At 44.8% G+C, this 24,234-nt stretch overlaps 2 protein-coding genes across 2 annotated transcripts; both read left to right on the top strand.

Moving 5' to 3' along the window:
• The first annotated feature begins 588 nt into the window (after positions 1–588).
• Positions 589–5,126, top strand: Acot4 (acyl-CoA thioesterase 4). The gene is made up of 3 exons (XM_031356031.1): positions 589–1,186; positions 2,681–2,883; positions 4,168–5,126. The coding sequence occupies exons 1-3, from the start codon at positions 730–732 to the stop codon at positions 4,771–4,773; spliced, it is 1,266 nt and encodes a 421-aa protein (XP_031211891.1). The 5' UTR covers positions 589–729; the 3' UTR covers positions 4,774–5,126.
• An 8,411-nt stretch (positions 5,127–13,537) lies between these two features.
• On the top strand, positions 13,538–20,924 carry LOC116080427 (acyl-coenzyme A thioesterase 3). Its single transcript, XM_031356787.1, has 3 exons — positions 13,538–14,108; positions 17,111–17,313; positions 18,561–20,924. The coding sequence occupies exons 1-3, from the start codon at positions 13,625–13,627 to the stop codon at positions 19,164–19,166; spliced, it is 1,293 nt and encodes a 430-aa protein (XP_031212647.1). The 5' UTR covers positions 13,538–13,624; the 3' UTR covers positions 19,167–20,924.
• Positions 20,925–24,234: the final 3,310 nt, after the last annotated feature.

A 24,234-nucleotide genomic window follows, 5' to 3' on the forward strand; every position in this document is an offset into this window, starting at 1 on the left:
AAGCTCATCTATTCTGAGCCATTCTTTCACTGGTGTTAGAACCTACTGCTTCAGGATCCCAATGCAGACCTAAAACTGGCAGCTTTCAGAGCTTCCCTGGGACTCCGGCACTAGATTAGGAATGCTGAGACAATCCGTCTTCTGGACTGAACACCTACCGGGTCCTTGGCCTTTCTGTGGGAGCAGCCATTGTTGAACTACAAGAATCACAAGCCACTCTAATTAAACCCATCTTCGTGTCTCTGTGCTGTCTCCATCCTGTTACCTCTGTTTGCTTAGAGAACAGGGACTAATACAGCCTTTCTCAATTTGCCTATGCATTTTAGTTTCTGTGCTGGGACCTGTAGCATCCAGGGAAGTTTTTGTAAGCTGAGTGTCTTAAGACTAAAATGGTATAAAGTTAGAACTTATTACAAAGTTCTTGCTGTTGGTTCCGTTATGTATTTTCATTAAGCTGCTGCATCCACGGAAGGATCGTACTTTGCCTTGATTCATTCACGTGGAGTCATCACCAATCACTTACACAACACCACGGGGAGTAGCCAGAAGCAGAATCCTTTGGCCTGGCTCAGCCCTGAAGCCTGACCTCTGACCTCTGACCGTTCAGTGCCCGAATTGCTGACAGACCTTGGTTCCTCTCTTGTCTGGGTCCTAGAGACCCACCAGGTCGGCTCCACAGCAGGCCAGGCTCCGGACTCGCGTGGCGCTCCCCGAGGTCCCCAGCTCCCCATGGCGGCAACACTGATCCTGGAGCCCGCGGGCCGCAGCTGCTGGGACGAGCCGCTGAGCATCGCCGTGCGCGGCCTGGCCCCCGAGCAGCCCGTCACGCTGCGCTCTGCCCTGCGCGACGAGAAGGGCGCGCTCTTCCGAGCCCACGCGCGCTACCGCGCCGACGCCCAGGGCGAACTCGACCTGGTACGCACGCCCGCACTGGGCGGCAGCTTCGTGGGAATCGAGCCCATGGGGCTGCTCTGGGCCATGGAGCCCGAACGGCCTTTCTGGCGCCTGATCAAGCGCGACGTGCAGACGCCCTTCGTGGTGGAGCTGGAGGTGCTGGACGGACACGAGCCCGACGGCGGGCGGCTGCTGGCGCGGGTGGTGCACGAGCGTCACTTCATGGCTGCCGGGGTGCGGCGCGTGCCCGTGCGCGAGGGCCGGGTGCGCGCCACACTCTTCCTGCCCCCAGGTAAATCAGGTTGTTGAGGCGTGGGAGCACACAAGTTGAGTCTAGGGGTGGGGTAGGGGTATGGACTTCCTAGAAAGTTGCTATTGGCCATTTCAGTGGCCACTCAAACAAGTTGGGGGATTTTCATACATTAGCAAGTGCCCTTTAATTTCATTATCTCACTTAATCTCTGTTTATCCCAAAGAGATCTTGTTATCCAGCTGATGAAAAATACAGCTGAACTTTGCTTCAGTACACTACCCTACCGTTTTCCCCAGCTTGGTTAGGAAAAATGATAGAGGCGACTGCCACATTGTCCTTAACACATGCAGTCCCTTCTCCCCACCCCATCCCCACCCCTAGTCAGTACACACACACACACACACACACACACACACACACACACACCCCCTCAAGGGTTAATGCCTTAATACATCCAGCTTAGCATCAATTGTTTTTGTTCTTGTTGTTTTAACTTTAACCTTGTGGTGGCTTGTGAGATGGCTCAGTGGTTAAGAGCACTCACTGGCTGTTCTGCCTAAAGGACCTGGGTCCAATTCCCAGCACCTGCATGGCAGCTCACAGCTATCTGTAACTCCTGTTCTGAGAGATCTGACACTCTCACACAGATAAATATGCAAGCAAAACTCCAATGAATATAAAATAAAAATAAATTTAACTTCATTTTGTTTTCTCATGTGTGTATGGTTTGTGTGTGCTGGTGCTCACGGGGTCATCAGCCCCTCCACCCACCCACCCCCACTGAGGGTTCCCGTTGCAGCCCTCAGCAGAGCAGGAGGAGGCCAGTCTAAGGCTTGCAAGACCTTCTTCCAAGATGTACTCCCCACCCCAAGGTTGAGCACTGTCCCCTATAACAATGACTGTAAAGTATGATCTGTAACAAATGATCTGTAAAGTATGCAGATAGCTTTATACAGAATCATTGATAAATTTCCATTATTTTGTTTTTAAAGATTTTATTATTATAAATAAGTACACTGTAGTTGTCTTCAGACACACCAGAAGAGGGCTACGGATGGTTGTGAGCCACCATGTGGTTGCTGGGATTTGAACTCAAGATCTTTGAAAGAGCAGTCGATGGGTGCTCTTACCCGCTGAGCCATCCATCTCACCAGTCCTAAATTTCTAATCTTAAATGGTATCATTTATAGCACTCACTCCCTAGAACCATGCAACTGATTTACAAACAAAAACCACACACACAAACACCTTTATGTTTCGTGTAAGTTTATGATTTTGTCTTGGGCCAAATTCATAACTGTCCTCCTGTGGCCTGTGGACCACAGTTTGGATTCCAGAGGCAGATTAAAATCCATGAGACAGCTTAGACTTTTTTCTCACTCCAAAGCTCAGATGTCTCCATTCAGTAGTGACACAGGGATCTGTTTTACTGGATTCATAGAAACCAACTAAACAATTTAGAATAGTGTCTAAAAGAGATGCGAATTCCTTGGATCGTGTGATGGGTTTGCCTTGTCATGTTCCCCCCTGTAGGACAAGGACCCTTTCCAGGGATCATCGATGTCTATGGTGTTGGAGGGGGCCTGTTGGAATACAGAGCCAGCCTTATGGCTGCCCATGGCTTTGCCACATTGGCTCTGGCTTTCTATGGCTTTGAAGATCTCCCTAAAGAGTTCAACGTCATAGAAGTGGACTACTTTGAAGAAGCAGTGTGCTACATGCTTCAACACCCGAAGGTTCTCCTCATGTGCTTTATTTAATGTGTTCCTGGGAATATCTCTACAGAGGTGGTCCCCTGCTCCAGCTGTACCGAGGCTGCTCATTCTTTGTTCATAGAGAAAGTTTCTTGGGGGAAGATTTTCTTTTCTTTTCTTTTCTTTTCTTTTCTTTTCTTTTTTGAGACAGGGTTTCTCTGTGTAGCCCTGGCTGTCCTGGAACTCACTCTGTAGGCCAGGCTGGCCTCGAACTCAGAAATCTGCCTGTCTCTGCCTCCCGAGTACTGGGAATAAAGGCGTATGCCACCACTGCCCGGTAGGGAGATTTTCTTGGTTTTGAACATCTAACCCTTCCCCTTTTGGTGCATAGCTTTATAAAAATTTACTAAAATGAAATTTTATTTCATATACTAGTAAAATTCCTCTTGCCATGCAGTCTAGATATCTTACCACACTGGCTTTAATTTTCCTCTCAAATTTAGCCACAAGTTGTCCATCCCTTTCCAAAGGCTAAGAACTACTAAGTTGGACTTTGAACTCTGTTTCTATGAAGGTAATCATTTTCTAGTATTGCTTGGATGGGGTTGGACAAATGATTCACATCTTGGACCACTGCTTAATCCACATGGTTCAACACACTGCCAAATAAAGCCAGGGGTCAGGATCGCCGGGAGGGGACTTCACCTTGCCAGGCTCCCATGACTCAGCATTTATAACCAATTCCTAAATGTGACTGTGTGGGCTTGTTTGCCATGAAAGATGCATTTACTCTTACTTTATGTGTATGGGTGGGTATATTGCCTGCGTTTGTGGCTATGCACCAGATGCATGTATTGACTACAGAGGCCAGGAGAAGGCAACAGATCCTCTGGGAGTTAAGGACAGTTATATGTGGATACTGGGAATCAAACCAGGATCCTTTGGAAGAACAGCCAGTGTTCTTAACAACTGAGCCATCTCTCCAGCCCAGGTAACTTCTTTTTTAACCAACCTTTTTTGGCTATACATGTTCCACAGCACACAGGTGGAGGCGAGGACCACTTGCAAGAGTCAGTTCTCCTCTTTCACCTTGTGAGGAATTGAACTCAGGTCATCAGATTTTGCCACAAGCACCTTTACCCACTGAGCCATCTCCTTAGCTCTTTTTTTGTTTTTCTTTCTCTCTGGTTTTTTGAAATTGCTTAGCCTGGCCTTGAACTCTCTCCTGATCCTCCTGCCTCCACCTTCCCAGTACTAGACTATAGATAGGCATGTTCCATCTCTGACTCCTAACTCATCTTTTCTTTCTTTTTTTTTTCTTTCTAGGTAAAAGGCCCAGACATTGGGCTTCTGGGTCTTTCTCTAGGAGCTGATGTCTGTCTGACCATGGCTTCCTTCTTGAAGAATGTCTCAGCCACAGTTTCCATCAATGGCTCTGCATTCAGCGGAGACAGACACATACACTACAAACAGACTATGATTCCACCATTGGGCCATGACTTGAGGAGAACAAAGGTGGCTTTCTCCGGCTTTCTGGACATTGTGGATATACGGAACGATGTTGTAGGAGGCTGTGAGAACCCCAGCATGATACCAATAGAGAAGGCCCAGGGGCCCATCCTCTTTATTGCTGGTCAGGATGATCATTGCTGGAGGAGTGAGTTATATACTCAGATAGCCTCGGAACGGTTACAGGCTCATGGGAAGGAAAGGCCCCAGGTAATCTTTTACCCTGGGACTGGGCATTACATCGAGCCACCTTACTTCCCCATGTGCCCAGCTTCCCTGCATAAAATAGTGAACAAAGCTGTGATTTGGGGAGGGGAGGTCAGGGCGCACTCAAAAGCCCAGATAGATGCATGGAAGCAAATTCTATCCTTCTTTGGCAAACACCTGGACAGTACCCACAGCAGAGCCTCCTGTAGATTGTAGTGGGTTTGCCTGTAACAGACATGGTAGATTCAAGGTCAAATTTAAATGTTCAATCACTATGTGAATCAGGTCATCTGCTGGATGACATGAAATTCATGTTTGGGGCATTAATGGCTCATAGGACACTGTACTGAATAAGTTGTTAATCAATATGATTATTCTACTAACATGTGCTTGTTACAGATTCAGCTATATGTGATACAATGAGTAAAGTTTAAAGACAGTGACCTCTTATTAAAATGCATGATTTCTTCTAAGTTTAGCATTTCAGTGGTAGTTGCAGCTGTTTTTGTTCCATTTGTTGTTTTGTTTTGTTGCTTTTTGTTACCTTCCCTCTTCACTTCAATCATCGGACTTCTGGCAGCCTCTGCTTGGGGGCTAACACCTGGGAGCTAAGACAGATGCTCTCTGTTGACTGTTTGTTTGTCTTTGAAGAAGCCGCCTGAGTATGCCAGCCAGCAGCCTAAAGATCTTCTGAACCTGGGGACTTTGGCACCTGAACTTTCTTTGTAGTGTAATCTAGAGACTTGTTTTCAGTTTCTCCTGTGACTATAAAAACCCTGGTTTATTCTCAGTAAAGTGGAGCCTTGATTGGGATGCAACTTGGCTTCCTGTTTTCTCTTTGCATTTCAAACCCTCTATTTCAGGTCCTTTATTCCCTCTGGCTGAGAAGAACCCAGTGCATGAAAATGCAGGGAGTTTCAGCTTTTGGTGACAGGACCTCAGCTCTAGCTGGCCTGGAACTCAGAGAGACTGTCCTGCTTTTGCCTCCTGAGTGCCAGGATTAAAGGCTTGAACCACCCATGCATGCATTCATTTCTCTACTTAGCTAATGCTTTGACTCCTGGCTCAGCTTTAAAGACAGTGACTGCGGCTGCCTCTTTTCATGTCAACTTGACACAAGCTGGAGTCATCTGAAAGGAGGGAGCCTGATGTGAATGCGCATACACCTGGATATACATACATGTGTGTACTTTCCACACACTCACATGCACACACACACACACACACACACACACAAAACAAGATAACAAGAAAAAATGATAATTTTGCCATCTCAATGGAGTATATGGAGCCTCTAAATAATTTTCCAAATAATATTTCCGAAAATGCTTCTCACCTGTGTTGATTAAAACAGCAAAGAACTAAACAAAAATTTGTGGTTTTCTATTCAAGGTCACGGGGAGCCTTATTATTTTTGTCCCGTTTAAGCTAAAAGGTAAACGTTAAGAGTTACTCCCTAAAGTTGAGACTAAAAAGGCAATAAAGAAAGAAAAGCCGGCCTGCCAGTGGTGGCGCATGCCTTTAATCCCAACACTTGGGAGGCAGAAGCAGGTGGATTTCTGAGTTCGAGGACAGCCTGGTCTACAGAGTGAGTTCCAGGACAGCCAGAGCTATACAGAGAAACCCTGTCTCGAAAAAAAGCCAAAAGAAAAAAAGAAAAAAAAAGAAAAGAAAAGAAAAGAAAAAAGGAAGAAAGAAAGAGAGAAAGAAAGAAAGAGAAGCCAGGTAGTGGTGGCACACGCCTTTAATCCCAGCACTTGGGAGGCAGAGGCTGGCGGATTTCTGAGTTCAAGGCCAGCCTGGTCTACAGAGTGAGTTCCAGGACAGCCAGGGCTATACAGAGAAACCCTGTCTTGGGGTCGGGGGGAGGAAGGGAAAAGAAGCTTTTAAAACTAAATTACTATGGAGATTGTTTTAACCTCAAAATTGGTCCACAGCCTTCAAAAGATTATATACATACATCTTGCAGGGGGGGGGGGGTAGCCATCAGAGGACAATTTTGGGAGTCAGTTCTCTCCTAGCTTGAGTCCCAGTGATGGCCTCTGTGTGTAAGGCTTGTGTGTTTTGTGCTTTTGCCCACTGAGCCAACTCATTGGCCCCTCTTTTCTAGAGACTAGAATTCTAAAATGGAAGCTATAGAATCTTTGGGCATATGTATTTGTGTGTGTGTTGTATGTGTACATGTTATATTTTGTGTCCACATGGTAAAAATTCCCTAAGAAATTCTGTTCTAATGAATAAAGGGGCCCTCATATAAATAAACTTTAGATTACAGTAATTGCTAGGCAGTGGGGGTACATGCCTTTAATCTCAACACTCTGGAGGCAGAGGCAGGTGAATCTCTGAGATTGAGGCCAGCTTAGTCTACAGAGTAAGTTCCAGGACAGCTGGGAAAACTGTCTTGTAAAACAATAAGAACAAGGATTATGGTAATTAACCCAGATCACTTCTAGTTCACATGCCTTAAGTAAACCTTTGTTAGACAAGCTTTAACAAAAACGATGTTCTCATAACTGTTAGCAGACATTTTTTACAAGTGCAATTTTAATTACATTTAATGTTTGGTGTGTGTGTGTGTGTGTGTAGGTCAGAGGACAACTTGCAAGAGTCAGCTGTCCTTTGACCGTGGTAGAAAATAGTCAGGCTTGGTGGCAAGGGACTTAATCCGTGCTACTCTCTCAGCAGCCCTTTGTCTAGTGGCCAGGCAGGGTGATGTTCGTCTGCAGTACATGTCTGTTAATTGTGTTTGCCTCTGGGTGACAAACACCTCTTAGAAATTTGAAAGGAAGGATTTATTGAGACTCATGGCTATAGCCATTTCAATCCATCCTGGCAGGGAAGGCCTGACACTCATGGGAGCAGCAGATTGTGAGGAAGACTTCTTACTTCAAATGGCACAGGGACACAAGCCTTATTCAGGATGCACGGGTAGGAAGACCTCTGAGGCTAGCCTGGTCTACAGAGGAAGTTCCAGGCCAGCCAGAGCTACACAGAGAAACTCTGTATCAGAAAACAAAACAAAACAAAACAAAAAAGACTTCTCACTTCATGGTAGACCAGGACTCAGAAAGAGGTAGGCTGGAGCCAGATAGTCTTCCAGGATGGCCTTCTACCCTCCTCTTCTTCATCCTCCTCCTTCTCTCCCTCTTCTTCCTCTTCCTCCTCTTCCTCTTCTTCCTTCTCCTCTCACAATTACTCTTGGGACAGGGTAGCCCTGGCTGACCTGGGCTTGCTATATAGACAAGGCTGGCCTCCAATTCTAAGATCCATTTTACCTCTGCTTCCTGAGTGCAGGGATTAAAGGTGTGCCGTGTGCTGCTACACCACACCACACCATACCAGACCACACACATCACACCAGACCACACACACCACCGCACTGGAGCCAGGTTTTCTCAACAAATTTTCTTTTCCTATTAAAAAAACCACAAGGGTTTTGATAGTCGATCCTAAAATCTGTTTTCATGTTCCCATCTATATTCTGAACAGCTTTCTTACACTACAGCCTCCACTAATTGACCTCTGTCTGTCTGCCTGTCTGCCCATCTCTCTGCTTGTTTTGTATCTCTGTAGCTTTATCATGAGCTCCTTTGAGCTTTTTTCTTTTACTCTTATTCTGACTTTACTATTTTAACAGACACCAAAAATGTTTGTCTTCATGGCATAGATGAATTTCCTTCCTGTGCTGAATTACAGGAAAACCACAGGATTCTACACACCTTCACCATCTCCAAGAGTCCCGCCCTCATTGTCCAAGGCTCTGGCTTTCTTGTTGTCATTCTTCTGTTTCAGGATGACACATGCATATTTCAAATATGTGTAAAATATCTGTCTACCATGGTCTCCAGCCTGACGGTGAGTGAAACCGGATACTTCCAACTCAGGGCTGTGTATTCTCCAGACATCATGGATGCTCAGTGCAAACTCTGGTCTACCTTGGTGTAATCTCAGAACTTGGGAGATAGAAGCAGAAATATTCCTAAGAGACTGAGGCTGTCTAGGCTAGAGATTGAGATCCCTGCCTCAAAATAGACAACATTAACAAAAACCCACAAAAGAAAATCTGCCTTGGCTTGGTTACCTGGAAAGGTTTCTTTCTTTCTTTCTTTCTTTCTTTCTTTCTTTCTTTCTTTCTTTCTTTCTTTCTTTTTTTTTTGGTTTCTCGAGACAGGGTTTCTCTGTATAGCCCTGGCTGTCCTGGAACTCACTCTGTAGACCAGGCTGGCCACGAACTCAGAAATCTGCCTGCCTCTGCCTCCCAAGTGCTGAGATTAAAGGCATGTGCCACCATCGCCCAGCCCTGGAAATGTTTCTAAAGCTAGTATTACTATTTGGAGAGTCAAGTCTCTTGCAAGACTCTGGGGATAATTAAGCAGAATCTAACAACACTAAACCCATGAGGAAACTGGTTTATATTGTCTTTAGAAAAGTTGGTGTGATGGTAGAGGGGGGAAAAAAAGACAGTGTTGTTTGGCTCTATTCTGTGCTGTTTTGTTCCCTTCCTGCCTGCCACTGTGCAGCCCTGGCTAGCCTGACATAGACCAGGCTGGACTCAAATTCAGGAACATAAATCAAGATATGGATCCTGGCAAGGGGCAGGACAGCTATCAGGGAACCCAGCTGCAGACAAGCCCCTCTGCATTCACCCTTCCTAGAACTGTGGGGGGTGGGGGAGGGCATTCTCCTTGGATTTTACTTTGGAATGTTTCACACTTCAACTTTCTTTTTTGTTTCAAAGATTTATTTATTTTATGTATAAGAATATACACTATAGCTGTACAGATAGTTGTGAACCATCATCTGGTTGTTGGGAATTAACTTTTAGGACCTCTGCTCGCTCCAGTCAACCCCACTCGCTATAGTCAGCACTGCTCACTCCAGTAGACCCCGCTTGCTCAGTCCCTGCTCACTCTGGCCTAAAGGTTTATTTATTATTATAAATAAGTACACTGTTGCTGTCTTCAGACACACCAGAAGAGGGCATTGGATCTCATTATAGGTGGTTGTGAGCCACCATGTGGTTGTTGGGATTTGAACTCATGATGGAAGAGCAGTTGGAAGAGCAGTTGGTGCTCTTAGCCACTGAGCCATCTCATCAGCCCCCACATTTCAACTTTCAAGGAAAATGTTACCTACTCAGAAACCACAGGAAATATTCCCATTGAATTATCCCATTTAATAAAATGTTCCGGGAGAAAGGCAGAACACAATGGCCAGTCTGAATTTGAGAGCAGAGCTTCTGACAGGATCTTGACTGTGATTTTTAAAGACATTTTTTCTATTTTACTTATTGCTGGTACCAGAGATGGAATATGTAGCCTGTACTTGCTAAGCAAATCCTCTACTGCAGAGACACCCCCAGCCCTTACATATGACCAGAGTTAGATGTTCTGTTCTTCTGTTTCATGAATATGGAGGCTTTCTTGAACTTAATTATGAGAAGTTGGAGAAAAACTCTGTAGATGATCTCATTTTAGTAAATACAAAAAAAAAAAATCTGTGAGTTTGAGGTCACCGTGGTCTATGTTCTAGGCCATCAAAGACTGCGTGGTGAGACCCTCCTCCAAAAATAAAAACAAACCGGGCGGTTGGGCACGACTGTAATCCCAGCACTTGGGAGGCAGAGGCAGGCAGATTTCTGAGTTCGAGGCCAGCTTGGTCTACAGAGTGAGTTCCAGGACAGCCAAGGCTACACAGAGAAATCCTGTCTCGAAAAACCAAAACAAAAAACAAAACAAAACAAAACAAAAACAAACCCACAAATAAATATTTATTATTTTCCTTCCAAATACTTAAATATTCCTCCTCCAGATGGCTAGAGGAAGAGATATCAAAGAGAAAGGATGTTTTTGGTAGTGGATAGTGAAGTCATCAAATATGTGTTTTTACAAGTCAATGCCTCCTAAGGTTCCAAGACAGCTCCATGTCTCAGTTCTGTGGTAATGCTTATTGCTCATCCAATAGAATGATAAATTTATCAATAGTCCATGAAGGATTGACTTGCTCAGGCTCAGTATCAGAAGCAACTAAGGGAAAGGTCGTGGCGAGCACCCAATTAGGTGAGTTAAAGATCAGTGCTTTGAGGAGTCAAGAGGGGTGGACACCAGTACATCACCAGGATGACAAGACATTGCTCACAGGGGTAGTGGTCATTTTGAAAACTGTGCCTTTCCATTTCAATTAATTATCTTTAGTCAAGGCAACCTTGCTGTCATGTTTGGCTCTCAAAAGTCTTCCAGCAGGGCGGTGGTGGCACACGCCTTTAATCCCAGCACTTGGGAGGCAGAGGCAGGCGAAGTCTACAGATTTCTGAGTTCGAGGCCAGCCTGGTCTACAGAGTGAGTTCCAGGACAGCCAGGGCTACACAGAGAAACCCTGTCTCAAAAAGCCAAAAAAAAAAAAAAAAAAGTCTTCCAAAGGCTACGTGCTAAACTCTCAGGTTCTGGTCTACTGGGAGGCCATACAACCTTAGGTAGGGCCTGATGGAAGAGGTGAGGCCACAGGGAGCATGCTCTCAAAGGAGACTTCACCCCTCCCCCTCCGCTTCCCAGCTACCAGGAAGGGGGCAGCACTGCCCTGCCACAGGTGTCCTGCCATGGTGTTCTGTCTTAGCACAGACTCAGGGCAATAAAGCTGAGCTACTGTAGCATGGGACCTCTGAAGCCACGAGCTAAGAGAAGCCTTTCTCCCTTGTATCAATAAGCTGAGTAGCTCAGGAGGTTTGTCACAGACAGGCGAAGCTGATTCTTATGTCTCCCTTAAAGAGTTGTGTGAGGGCTTTTACAGAGCCATTTTCAGTCTATAGAGCACAGGCGAGGCTATCTACCTCTGAGCCGCCTCCTCTACAAAACACAAAAAGATCGCCTAAAATTCAGCCAGCTCTAAGAGTGCCTAAACTACCATAGAGCGATCTGAACCTCTATTTTTCAAAAAAATTTTACAGCTACACAAATTTCCAAAACCAGCAGAGATGCTTATACATCTCATGAGCTTCCCCTACACACTGAAATCTCCCTCACCAGGGACCAACCATGAAAATCCAGAAACTGACACAGTGCTACTGACCATGGGATATATTGGAAATTAACCTACTGCTATCTTTAGAGAAAAATGTTTATTCAAATGTTACAAAAAAAATGGAAATGCAGGAGCTCCCCTGTGAGTGTAACCAGAGCCCTGGCACAGAAGGGAGTGGAGGTTGGGGGGTGGGAGGAATGTCCCCCCCGACTTATCAGAAACTTGAAGAATGAAACTCACTGACAACGTTTGAGGAATAATTTTATCACTACAGGCAGAAGGTTTAAAGGAAAAAGATGAAATACAGCAGAGAGATCCCCAAGAGAAGAAAATCAAATTCTTTGAGCTTATCTAGGGACTTCTTATAGGACTCGATGCAGACAGTGGACCAACACTGAGGTAGGTTATCTGAGTACAGGAAGTTGAACATTGGAAGGCGCATAGTCTATGTACATTCTCCTGGTCCAGTCGTGGAGCGAGCTCAAAGGCTGTTCATGCACTGCGTGCCTGGGTAGCTGAAGCCCTTCTCCATCCATCTCTGACTCCTGCATTATTAGCTCTTGACCGTGTCTGCCTGCTGGTAATTAGTTCTGGCCAGTGTTGTTCTACTTCAACCTTGCAAAGTCTGGCTAGTCCTAGCCCTTTGTGACTTATGCTCTCTTTGGTTCTACCTTATGTCATCAGCTCATAGCTTGACCACAGGCCTTTTTCCTTCACTGTCTAGGGAGACTTAGCAGTTATCCCAGCTACCAAGACACAGCTGTGATTCTTCTTGGTTGCCTCCTATTTAGCTCATAGTGGGTGCAGTCTGACATAGGAACAGGTCATGGATTTTTTTGTTTTTGTTTTTGTTTTTGTTTTGTTTTGTTTTGAAGCCACCCTTAAAATTTAGTCAGCTACAATTAGCTCCATTGGAGCAAGAATGTATTAATGAGCAAAAACGCCTTGTTTGTATTCCTTGGGGAAGGAGCCTCAGAGAAAACCCGTCTCCCTGCCAACCCCGGCCAAGCTTAGCTGTCTTGCGCCGCCCAGCTGCAAGGTCTTTTCTTCCTCTATTCCCAGCTTCACAGCTCCAACTCTAATACACTTGGTCTCTGTTTCTACAGAGCAGTTGCCCTTGTTTTTGTAACAAGTCCACTTACGAAACCCTTCCAAACAACCCAGTTTGCTTGAACTTTCTCTCAGCTGAGTTGGAAAACACCAACTCCCTGCTTGGTATTAGCAGTTTTAACAAGTTAGCCCATCGATTCATCCTAGGAAAACTTTCCAGTTACAATTAATGACATATTTTTGTTGTTGTTGTTGTTGTTGTTTTTTTTTTTCCCCCCGAGACAGGGTCTCTCTGTGTAGCCCTGGCTGTCCTGGAACTCTGAAGACCAGGCTGACCTCGAACTCAGAAATCTGCCTGCCTCTGCCTCTCAAGTGCTGGGATTAAAGGCTTGTGACAGCACTGCCCGGCCTTAATGATATATCTTGATAAGGAACTGGAAGAGTGCAGAATGGTAGTCCAGGCGGGTGACCCCAATATTTGGAAGGTGGAGGCAGAAGTTCAAGGCCATCCTTAGCTACATAGCAAGTTCAAGATCAACTTGAGGGAGATGAAACCTTATCTCAGAACAACCAGCACCACTACCTGGAATGTAATGAAGGGGCAGAATCAGTCTGCATGCCAAGAGGTCTGGTTTCAATAGAAGTGGCTCCAGGTTCCACAAAGACTAGAAAAAGGCTTGTATGGGGCATAAAGAGAGTAAGGGTACAAGGCCGTGTTTGGCAAGGATCACTAGAATTACAGTTCCCTGATATGCTTTGGCACAATCCGAATTCTTGTAACGCTCTCTCGTCCAATGTTTCTTTTATACCCGATTTCAACACCCACCAAGTTGTAAAACAAGATTAATCATTATGCATCTCCCACACTGTAGTACTTAACGACCGCTAGAGGGCTTATAGCACGGAGGCTTCCTCCAAGAGAACTCGGAACAGTTTAAGCTGTAACAGCAACTCCAGGGAGGCCTAAAAGCCACAAGTCAGAGAGCCACGATCTGAAGCAATGCAAGCATTTACCACCGAGAACCGGATGGCACCTACGGTGATCCTGGAGCCCGCAGGTGGCTGCCTTTGTGACCAGCCGGTGCACATCGCCGTGCGCGGCCTGGCCCCCGAGCAGTCCATTACGCTGCGCTCTACCCTGCGGGACGAGAAGGGCGCGCTCCTCCGAGCCCACGCGCGCTACCGCGCCGACGCCCACGGAGAGCTCGACCTGGCGCGCGCGCCCGCACTGGGCGGCAGCTTCGTGGGAATCGAGCCCATGGGGCTGCTCTGGGCCATGGAGCCCGAACGGCCTCTATGGCGCCTGATCAAGCGCGACGTGCAGACGCCCTTCGTGGTGGAGCTTGAGGTGCTGGACGGACACGAGCCCGACGGCGGACGGCTGCTGGCCCGGGCGGTGCACGAGCGTCACTTCATGGCTGCCGGGGTGCGGCGCGTGCCCGTGCGCGAGGGCCGGGTGCGCGCCACGCTCTTCCTGCCCCCAGGTGAGCTGTCCTCCCTCCTGTGCTTGCAGCCCGGGATGCTTCAGTGGTGCAGGGCAAGGTCCCCTTCTTTCCCTGTCTCCCACACTTTTCATGGGGCTCCTTGGAAAAGCCTTTAGGACTTGGGTTCATGGGTAGGTGAGTTTCCTGAACTGAAGGTCACTGCCAGAGCAGCATCAGACTTTGCTTAGGAAAGTAGAACATCAGCGCTCACCCAAAGCCCTGTAACCTAGAAATCTGCACTCTGATAATGAGAACTTGGGGGTGGTTGTGCATGGGTTCGCGGTTGGCATCTGTTGCTCTAGAACAGTTCTTCAGGCAAAGTGGGCCAACGCAAGCCCTCACTTGCAGGACCTTAGTGCCGCTCTGAATCTGGAATCTGAAAATCCATGTGTGAAGTGCGGGAGAGTTTTGTTTCTTAGGTGATTTTGATGTAACTCTTTCCCAGGGTAAAAGAGCCACAGCTTTGAGAAGGGCTTAAGTTTAGAGAATCACAGAATGCTGTTCGAGGGGATTTGGCCAATTGTTTTGTGTCCCTTTAAAATGCCAACCAAAAATGGCAGTTTAGTGAAGGTCTGAGGATAAGGAAGTGGTGCTTATAGAATAGGTAAAGTTTAGGTTTGCAAGTTTAAGTGCTTTAATATAGCTCTAGGATAGGGAAGCGATGCTGAAAACCGAGAACGTGGTTCTTTTGTTAATAACTTTAAAATACTTTAGTGTGTTTACTTGTTTATACACTAGATAAATAGCAACAAGAAAAAAATCAAGAACTCAAAGTCTTCCATAATAAAAACTCTCTCTCTGTGGGAAGTTGTTATTATGGGCCTCATGGGCAAATGTCTTTCCTTCCAGTTTTTAGTCTAAAGACCTAATTTACCTCCCAATCAGAACACTATTTTTTTTAAAGATTTATTTATTTTATGTATGTGAGTACACTGTCGCTGTCTTCAGACACACACCAGAAGAGAGTGAGATCTCATTACAGATGGTTGTGAGCTACCATGTGGTTGCTGAGAGTTTAGCTCAGGACCTCTGGAAGAGCAGTCGGTGCTCTTACCTACTGAGCCATCTCTCCAGCCCCCAGAACACTATTTTTAAAGTTCAGATTCTCCTAAGGACCCTGTAATGCTTTATTTACAAACCATTGTCTCGTTTACTACAATGTGTAATCTGTTGGGCGGTCCTCAGTCTTACTACCCTACAGCCTCTAATAACCGGAGGTCCCTTCCCTATCATCCTGCCTTTCATATTGTATTCAGCAACCGGCTGCAAGCCGGTGAGTTCAGCTTCACTTGTTTTGTTGTTCTTGTTTATTGAGACAGGGTTTCTCTGTGTATCCCTGGAACTCACACTATAGACCAGGCTGGCCTCCAACTCAGAGATCTGCCTACCTCTGCCTCCCAAGTGCTGTGATTAAAAGCATGCCCCCACCACCCCACTCTAAAAGCTTCACTTTTAAAATCAGCCAGAACACTCTTTTTGATGTAGCAGGTCCACCTCCAGGATATTCTCTTGCTCAAGTTTCTGAGTGTGTTTGTGGTATCTAAGAAAACAACTCAGATACCCAGGAGAGAATGAAGTGTATCTATCTATGGCCAGCTTTCCAGACAGTCTGAGACCAAAAATGAGGTGAATCCATGTGTACTGATGGAGGAGAATGGAATAGTGTACATATTAGTGTGTGAAAGAAAAAAAAATCAGGAATGTATGACTTCAGTGTTCTAAGAGATAAATTGTTGTTATTTATAAACAATATAAATAACCTGAGCATATAATTGGTACATGGAGTCCTAGCTCCTGGACGTTACTGTATTTATCAGCACTATAATATAAAGAAGAAAAACATCAATGTCAAGGATCAGTTAAAAAAAAGAAGAAGAAGGAGAAGGAGGAGGAGAAGAAAGAGGAAGAGAAGGAGGAAGAGGAGGAGAAAGAGAAGAAGAAGATGATTATGATGTATTCCTCAGTGTGTGACCCAGGATACAAAGCATACCACCCAGTTAGAAACAAAAACAACCATTTGGAGTCTTCAGAGTTAACACTTTACTACACATAACTTAGTCAAGTGCTTCTCTAGCATGCCGGAAGGAGACCCTTTGTTCAATCTCAGCAATGGGAAAAAGAGGCAGGAGGGACAGGGGTTCAAGGTAGTGGAGGCCAGCTGGGCTATAAGAGACTGTTTCTGAATAAATACAAATAAATAAATAAATGCAGTTTACACCAATTAGAAATATTCTAGGAAATTGTTAGCAAATGTAGAAGATATGTCACTTCCGGTTGATGGTGTTGGCAGCAACTGAAGATTAAACCTTGGACACCGAAAGTATGGATTTTGCAGGAGAATCTATTTTCCAGAGAATTCCAAGATAACCAGTGATGATTTGATATCACAAAACCTGGGCACTCAAGCCATCCAGTTCTGAGTTGCAAGGTTCTAAAAAGAATGCTTTGTTGCTAAAATGAGAAAGAGACTTAGTATAAGCCATTGGTTCAGGAACATATGGTGCCCGTGTCACTCCATCCTGGTGCTGGCCACTCAGTACTGCTGCACATTTCACCCCATGCTGCTGACCTCAGAACACCTGGGTCACCCACAGGACTGAGTCTAGGCCACTGACAGAGGGCAGATCCCCATCTGGCATTTTTCAGAAAGGTGAGGCCCTAGATCTCCAAGAATACACCACCTAACAAAGCATATTTTTAAAAACAGAAAAGAGGCTTGGGTGTCCCACATCTTTCTTCTTGCCCCCTTTCATTAAAGAATAAGATTACCACCGGACAGTGGTGGCACACGCCTTTAATCCCAGCACTTGGGGGGCAGAGGCAGGCAGATTTCTGAGTTTGAGGCCAGCCTGGTCTACAGAGTGAGTTCCAGGACAGTCAGGGCTACACAGAGAAACCCTGTCTCAAAAAATAAAAATAAATAAATAAATAAATAAAACTACCAAGGCATTTGGAAACGAAGTCTAAAAGGGAGTGGTGGGTTTTTTTCTTCTTTCCCTAAGGCACGGGGCCCTTTCCTGGAATCATAGACCTTTTTGGAGTTGGAGGTGGCCTTCTGGAGTATCGGGCGAGTCTGCTGGCTGGGAAGGGCTTTGCTGTCATGGCTCTGGCTTATTATAACTATGACGACCTCCCGAAGGACATGGACGTTATCCACCTGGAGTACTTTGAGGAAGCTGTGACCTATCTGCTTCGGCATCCTCAGGTTGGCTGCTACAGTATTGGTTTAGCTTTTGGGGTCCTAAATGCCTCGAGCCAAGGTTGGATCTGCAACCTCCTTAGCCTGAGGGTTTATAATAATATTTAATCTTTTCCAAATCTACAGAGCAAAGGTTACTTGACTGAGATCATCTCAGGGGGCATGAGAGGGTTGGTACTCAGAAGTTCGAATCTCTCCTAGGGTAACCAACCATCCTGGGTTGTTGTGAGGAGAGGGTTTCTTCCTGCATTGTCCGCTTCCCACCCAGACTGAGGTAGTCAAGACAAGTCATATAGGTGTGTCACGGTCTTGTGTCTGTGACTTCGTGTCTACCCTCCAGCTTGGTTATGAGCATTAAAGGACTCACATTTGTGAAGCTGTTAGAATGTGCCTGGCATTTACTGATAAGCTTGTAGTCATCCATTCAGCAAATACTAGAGGATGTAGCCACGGGGAGGGGGGTGGGCACAGCGAAGTGGGGCTAGGGAAATCATGATTGCAAGATTCTATGTTCATGAAAGTAACAGAACTGATGGGGAGCCACTCAAGCAAGATAAAGGGGGAAAGGCTCGTTCTAAAGTCAGACATAACCTGCTGTTGACTGTCTAGATCCGTCTAGCGTTAGGACTTTGTAAACATTTCAGTACCCATTACCACTTACATACTAGGAGGAAAGTAAATACAGAAAGAGATGAATAGAGATTGGGAATCTTCCGAGGTGGCTTCTGGTGAGGTAGCTTTTACTCATCCATAGCTGACTACGATTTTATAAAGCATGGATATACAGTTTCTGTAAGGCAGCTAATTAATTACCTCAATCATTCTTTGGAGGAAAAACTATTACTTTTTAGGAAAAAAAATTTTTTTCTTTGAAGAATAGTATGTCCCTGTACACCTTGTCACCTTACATGCAGAATGTCACCTAGGTTCGATTTCACAGTTCTCCAGTTCCATGACATTCTGTCAAGTGCAGGTGGCGCTGATGTATAAGGGGGTTCAGGCTAAATAGTAAAGTGTTTCTCGACTTATTTGAATGCTTCTTATGATATCATCATGTTCAGGGCTTGATTGTGATTTTCCTATGTGAGTGGCAGGTAGACTGAGCTTGGCCGATGGCCAACCATCCGACCAAAGCCAGGATGGTATAGAGTCAGGCTCAGGCTCGGGGCCACCTGATGTCCAGAAGTGGGTGACTCTCCCTGTGCTACCTTTCACATGAGCTCATTCTTCTTTTCTGCCTGTGTCTTTCTCAGGTAAAAGGTCCAGGAGTTGGGGTGCTTGGTATTTCCAAAGGGGGTGAACTTGGCGTTGCCATGGCCTCCTTCCTGAAAACTATCACAGCCGCTGTCATCATCAATGGCTCCATAGCCAACGTTGGTGGAACCTTACGGTACAAGGATGAGACCGTGCTCCCCTTGGGCATGAACACCAAGCGAGTCAAGAGGACCAAAGATGGCCTCAAGGATATTGTGGATGCACTGAACAATCCTTTGGAAGGACCTGACCAGAAGAGCTTGATTCCCGTGGAAAGGTCTGACACGACCTTCTTGTTCCTTGTAGGTCAGGATGATCACAATTGGAAGAGCGAGTTCTATGCCAATGAGATCTCCAAACGCCTGCAGGCCCATGGGAAGGAGAAGCCGCAGATCATCTGCTACCCAGAGACAGGCCACTATATTGAGCCCCCTTACTTCCCACTGTGTAAGGCTTCCCTGCACACCCTGGTGGGTGGTCCTGTCATCTGGGGAGGGGAGCCCAGGGCTCATGCCATGGCCCAGGTGGATGCTTGGCAGCAACTCCAGACTTTTTTCCACAATCATTTGGATGGTGAAAAGAAGACGATCCCAGCAAAACTGTGATTTTTATTTAAGTTTTATTTTATTTAAGATCTCTGATGCTTCTCTCTCCTGGGAAACCCTCCTCTCTCTCTTTCTCTCTCTCTCTCTTTCTCTCTCTCTCTCTTTTCTCTCTTTTTCTCTCTCCCTCTCCCTCTCTCTTTCTCTTTCTCTGTGTGTGTGTGTGTTTCTCTTTTACATCAATGTAGAGTCTTCCCCTCCTCCAACTTATTTGTAGCTGCAGGCCTTATTGATAAGTTTTGGAGGGGAGTGATTATACAGAATAAGGCATTGTAGAAGCTGATCTCTTGCCAGGGCTCAGCCTGCTGGCCTGATGTAACACTAAAAGAAAGACCAAGTCACTGCTACATCCCTGGAGTTCAGGGCTTACTTGCTAAATGGCTGGCTAAAAACAAATGATTACCTGCTGTTTAAATAAACATCAACAGGAACTGGATATAGCCCAGCAGTTAAGGGCATACACTGCTCCTGTAGGACCCAAATTTGGTTCCCAGCACCAGAACCAAGCAGCTCACAACTGACTGTAACTCCAGCTCTGAGAGATGCAGAGCTCTCATCTGATCTTCTCGGGCGCCCATACACACATGTTCATACCCACACACGCACACATACACATGAATAAAAATACATGGTTTGAAAGAATAAATATTTGCGAGATGGTGACACACACCTTTCATTTGGGCAGATCTCTGCAAGTTGGAGGTCAACCTTGTCTACAGAGGAAGATCCAGGACAGTGAGGGTTACACAGAGAGCAAAGAAACCCTGTCTGAAAAACAAACAAAATCATAAGCAATGGCCCTTCTCTATGGGCTCTATCCTGTGGATTCCACTGGCTGTAGATTTATATATATAGACTTTTACACGCTATCACCACTACACCGCAGTTACTCGGAGAGCATTTATGCTGTAGTTCACATTCTAAGTAGTCTACAAGTGACTTAAAGGATGTATGCATATTGTCTGGGAATACTGTTCTATCTGAGACATGTCGGCCACTGCAGATTTGCCATCTGTAGCAAATACTCATGATTACCAGTGGGCAACTCTAATATCAAACTTGCTGTGACCTTATTTGGAGATGAGTTTCTTATTTGGAGATGGAGTTACCATCTTAGCCACCAACTAATAAGAGCCAAAAAATATCAAATTTCAAAGGAACTTCGGTGCCATGCACCACCACTGCCCCGCATTTTCAGCTGCTTGATTGGAGCATTTCCTTATGAACAACCCACTGCCTACTTCTAGCTGCACAACTAACAAGGAACCCTGTAATACTGAACCAGGGAGATGCTCTGCAGCTGCTGATCTTACTGCTACTGGAATGCACCATTGTGCTGCCAAACCTAGATAGCAAAATATATGAAAACCTTGCCTTTACCTTGGCCAAAAGCCCTATGTGTAGAATTGACGAGCTAAGGGCCACCCTTTGAATGAGGTAAGCTCACCAATCAAAATAGTCACTGGATTCCCCCACACATTTGCTTCAGTTTTCATCTACCTCAGATTAACAAAGGAAATATGCTTCAGTGTTATGAAGGTGTAATTAAGATTATAGGCAAAGAATACCAGGATGCAATGTATTGGAGCTAAGCACTGAGCTCACTTGAGACTGAAAAGGCGGGTAGGTGTTAAAAAGCAGCATGTTATGAGACCTGCCTTAAATAAAAAATAAATAAATAAATAAATGGTTTACATCCTTCAAAAGGTTAGATTATAGGACAAATTAATATATTAAAATTTGACTATTTTGTTAGAAATATAATGGATTCAATTGTCTTTTTATAAACTGGCAATTTTTTATTTTTTTATTTTTTTATTTATACTTTGGCTCATGATTAAATTTTGAAATGAAAACCAGGCGGTGGTGGCACACACCTTTAATCCCAGCACTTGGGAGGCAGAGGCAGGCTGACCTCTGAGTTCAAGGCCAGCCCAATCTACAAAGTGAGTTCCAGGACAGCCAGGGCTACACAGGGAAACCCTGTCTTGAAAAAAACAAACAAAAAACCTGAAATGAAAGCCATATCATCGTAGTACCTATGTATTAATGTGTGGTACACCTGTTCATTTGCAGTATGTTGGTTGTATCTTCATGTCAAAATCCCCCAAGGTGGGCAGAAGAGATGCTCAGCAGTTAAGAGTGCTGGCTGCTCTTCCAGAGGATCCAAGTTCAATTTCCAGCATCGACAGGGCAGCTCACAATCCCTCTGGGGCCCCAATTTCAAGGTATCTGCCGCACTCTTCTGGCCTCTGTGGTCTTTGCATGTATGTGGTACATAAACTCACAAGGTCTCTGCCGCCCCCTTCTGGCCTCTGTGGTTTCTGCATGCATGTGGTACACAAAATCAATACAGGCAAAATAAAAATACACACTTTTAAAAAATTCCGTAAGAACTTCTTATTTACAAATAAACGAACACTCACAGAAGACTATAGTCATTAACCCCACGTTATTTCTAGTTCACATAAATTAAGTAAACTTTTGCTAACTGAGCTGATTTTAAATCTGTTAACAGAACAAAAATGAAGATGTCTTTCTTATTGATGGCAAATACACTTTCCTGGGTTTACTGTCGAGGCAGGATCATATCCCTGCAAATGCTGGAACAATGCCATACCCATTGCTTCCTGCCTCTCAAGCACAATAATTTAACTTATAGGTGTTTTTTTATCTTGACAATGAAAAAGCCTGAGGAAATGACCACCCTTGCCAAATATTGCAATTGTCATTAGATGAAGATAATGTTGTTTAAAAGGAACACATTCGGAAAACATACATTAGATAGATGTTTATAAATGAACTGTTTGTCTTTTTTATAAAATGATGAATTATGTTAAATGATACATAAGACCTGAGTCATTTTAAAGTAGGTTATAATGCTGAGACATCACTTGTTAAATGTAAATTCAAGTATCCCTGCTTTCTTAAACATTATGTGGAACATAGTGTAACTGATTATATTAACAAATCTCTTCTACACTTAAACATTTTTGTATAAGAAAACATATGAAGGACTGGAGAGATGTCTCAGCGCTTAAGAGCATTGGCTGCTCTTCCGGAGGTCCTGAGCAACCACATGGTGGTTCACAACCATCTATAATGGGATCTGATGCCTTCTTCTGGTGTGTCTGAAGACAGCTACTGTGTATTTATATAAAATAAATAAATAAATAAATAAATATTTTTAAAAAAACTAAACAAGAAAACATATGAGAGGCTGAAGAGATGGCTCAGTGGGTAAGAGCACTGGCTGCTCTTCCAGAGGGCCTGAGTTCAATTCCCAGCAACCATATGGTGGCTCACAACCCTCTGTAATGGGATCCAATGCCCTCTTCTGGTGTGTCTGAAGATAGTTACAGTGTACTTATATAAATAAAATAAATAAATCTTAAAAAAAAAAAGAAAGAAAGAAAGAAAAGGAAACATATGAGCCCAGAAACCAAGAAATATGTTTCATTATTTGTTGAGGTTACTTCTTCCTGGGTTTTTATGGAAATGTAAGGTACTAAGGACCAAAGAGATGGCCCAGTGGTTAGGAGCACTGAATGTTCTTCCAGAGGACTCCAGTTCAACTCTCAGCATCTGCAGGGTGGCTCACAACTGTCTGCAGTCCACTTTCTAGGAGTCTGATGCCCTCTTTTGGCCTTCACAGGCACCATGTGTGAGCAGTATGCAAACATACATGCAGGTAAAACACCCATACACTTTCTTTTTAATTTAACTATATTTTATATGCATTGGGGTGGGGGTGTCAGATTCCCCGGAACAGGAGTTACAGACAGTTGTTAGTTGCCATGTGGGTACTGGGAATTGAACCTGGATCCTCCAGAAGAACAGCCAGTGCTCTTAACCACTGAGCCATCTCTCTAGCTGCTCATATATATATTTTAAAAGATGAGTTAACAATTCTGATAAACATATAATTCCAAATAAAGAAATAAAAGTACAGTTTTTGTTTGTTTGTTTGTTTGTTTTTTCGAGATAGGATTTCTCTGAATGGACCTGGCCTGGCCTAGAACTCATTCTGTAGACCAGGTTGGCCTCAGAGTGCTGGGATTAAAGGTGTGCACCACCACCACCCAAAAAGTACACTTTTGATGAAAAAAAAAAAAGAAAATATGAAATCTGTTCTTTTTATCCTTGGATAATTGCTGCCATGTCTCGGTGAATAATTTTGCATACATAACAACTCCTAGAAGGAGCAATGCCCATTTCTAGAACCTGGGTGGTGACTACCGTACAAATCTACTTACAGAAGTCAAAGAGCAAGGGGCTGAGGTACAAATATGGGTCATGATTTAAGAACAAGAACAGTGCCCATATCCCCCTGACCGGGAAAAATGGGCTACCACGGTGAGGACAAAACAACTGCCCAGGGATGCAGGGATAACAGCCTGAGAGCCAGCAGCAAGCTTGGCATCGTGCAAAAGAAGGGCACCAAAGCCGAGCAGTGGTGGCGCATGCCTTTAATCCCAGCACTTGGGCGGCAGAGGCAGGAGGATTTCTGAGTTCGAGGCCAGCCTGGTCTACAGAGTGAGTTCCAGGACAGTCAGGGATACACAGAGAAACCCTGTCTCAAAACACCAAAAAATAAATTAATTAAATTAAATTTAAAAAAGAAGAAGGGCAGAAGGGCATGAACTGTGAGCTGGTGCTGGAGTGCTGCAGAGGCCCATGTGATCAGTGCCCTGCCAGGAGGAGCTACATGTTGCCCTGTAGCCTCTCCTGCCCAGGGAGGAGACAGTGCCAGGAAGGTGCCTTCCAACATGGAGAATATGCTCTTCAACTGAGAAAATGCATAATTTTATCTGTTTCCTTTTTTAAAAAAATGTTTCAAAGCATAGGTCAGAGAGATAGCTCAGAGGGTAAAACTCAGTAAGCAGGACCCACATGGAAGAAGGTGAGACGTTCCTCCCAACACTTAGCTTCTGACCTCTACACATACGTCACAGCAGACAAATACGGCAAGCATGCGTGCATACCCTGCACTAACTAAATGTACTGTTTAAAGTTTTTTTTGTTTTTTGGTTTTTTGGGTCTTTTGTTTTTTTTTTTTTTTTTTTTTTTT

The sequence above is a fragment of the Mastomys coucha genome, unplaced genomic scaffold (assembly GCF_008632895.1).
Source record: "Mastomys coucha isolate ucsf_1 unplaced genomic scaffold, UCSF_Mcou_1 pScaffold6, whole genome shotgun sequence".
NCBI lineage: Eukaryota > Metazoa > Chordata > Mammalia > Rodentia > Muridae > Mastomys > Mastomys coucha.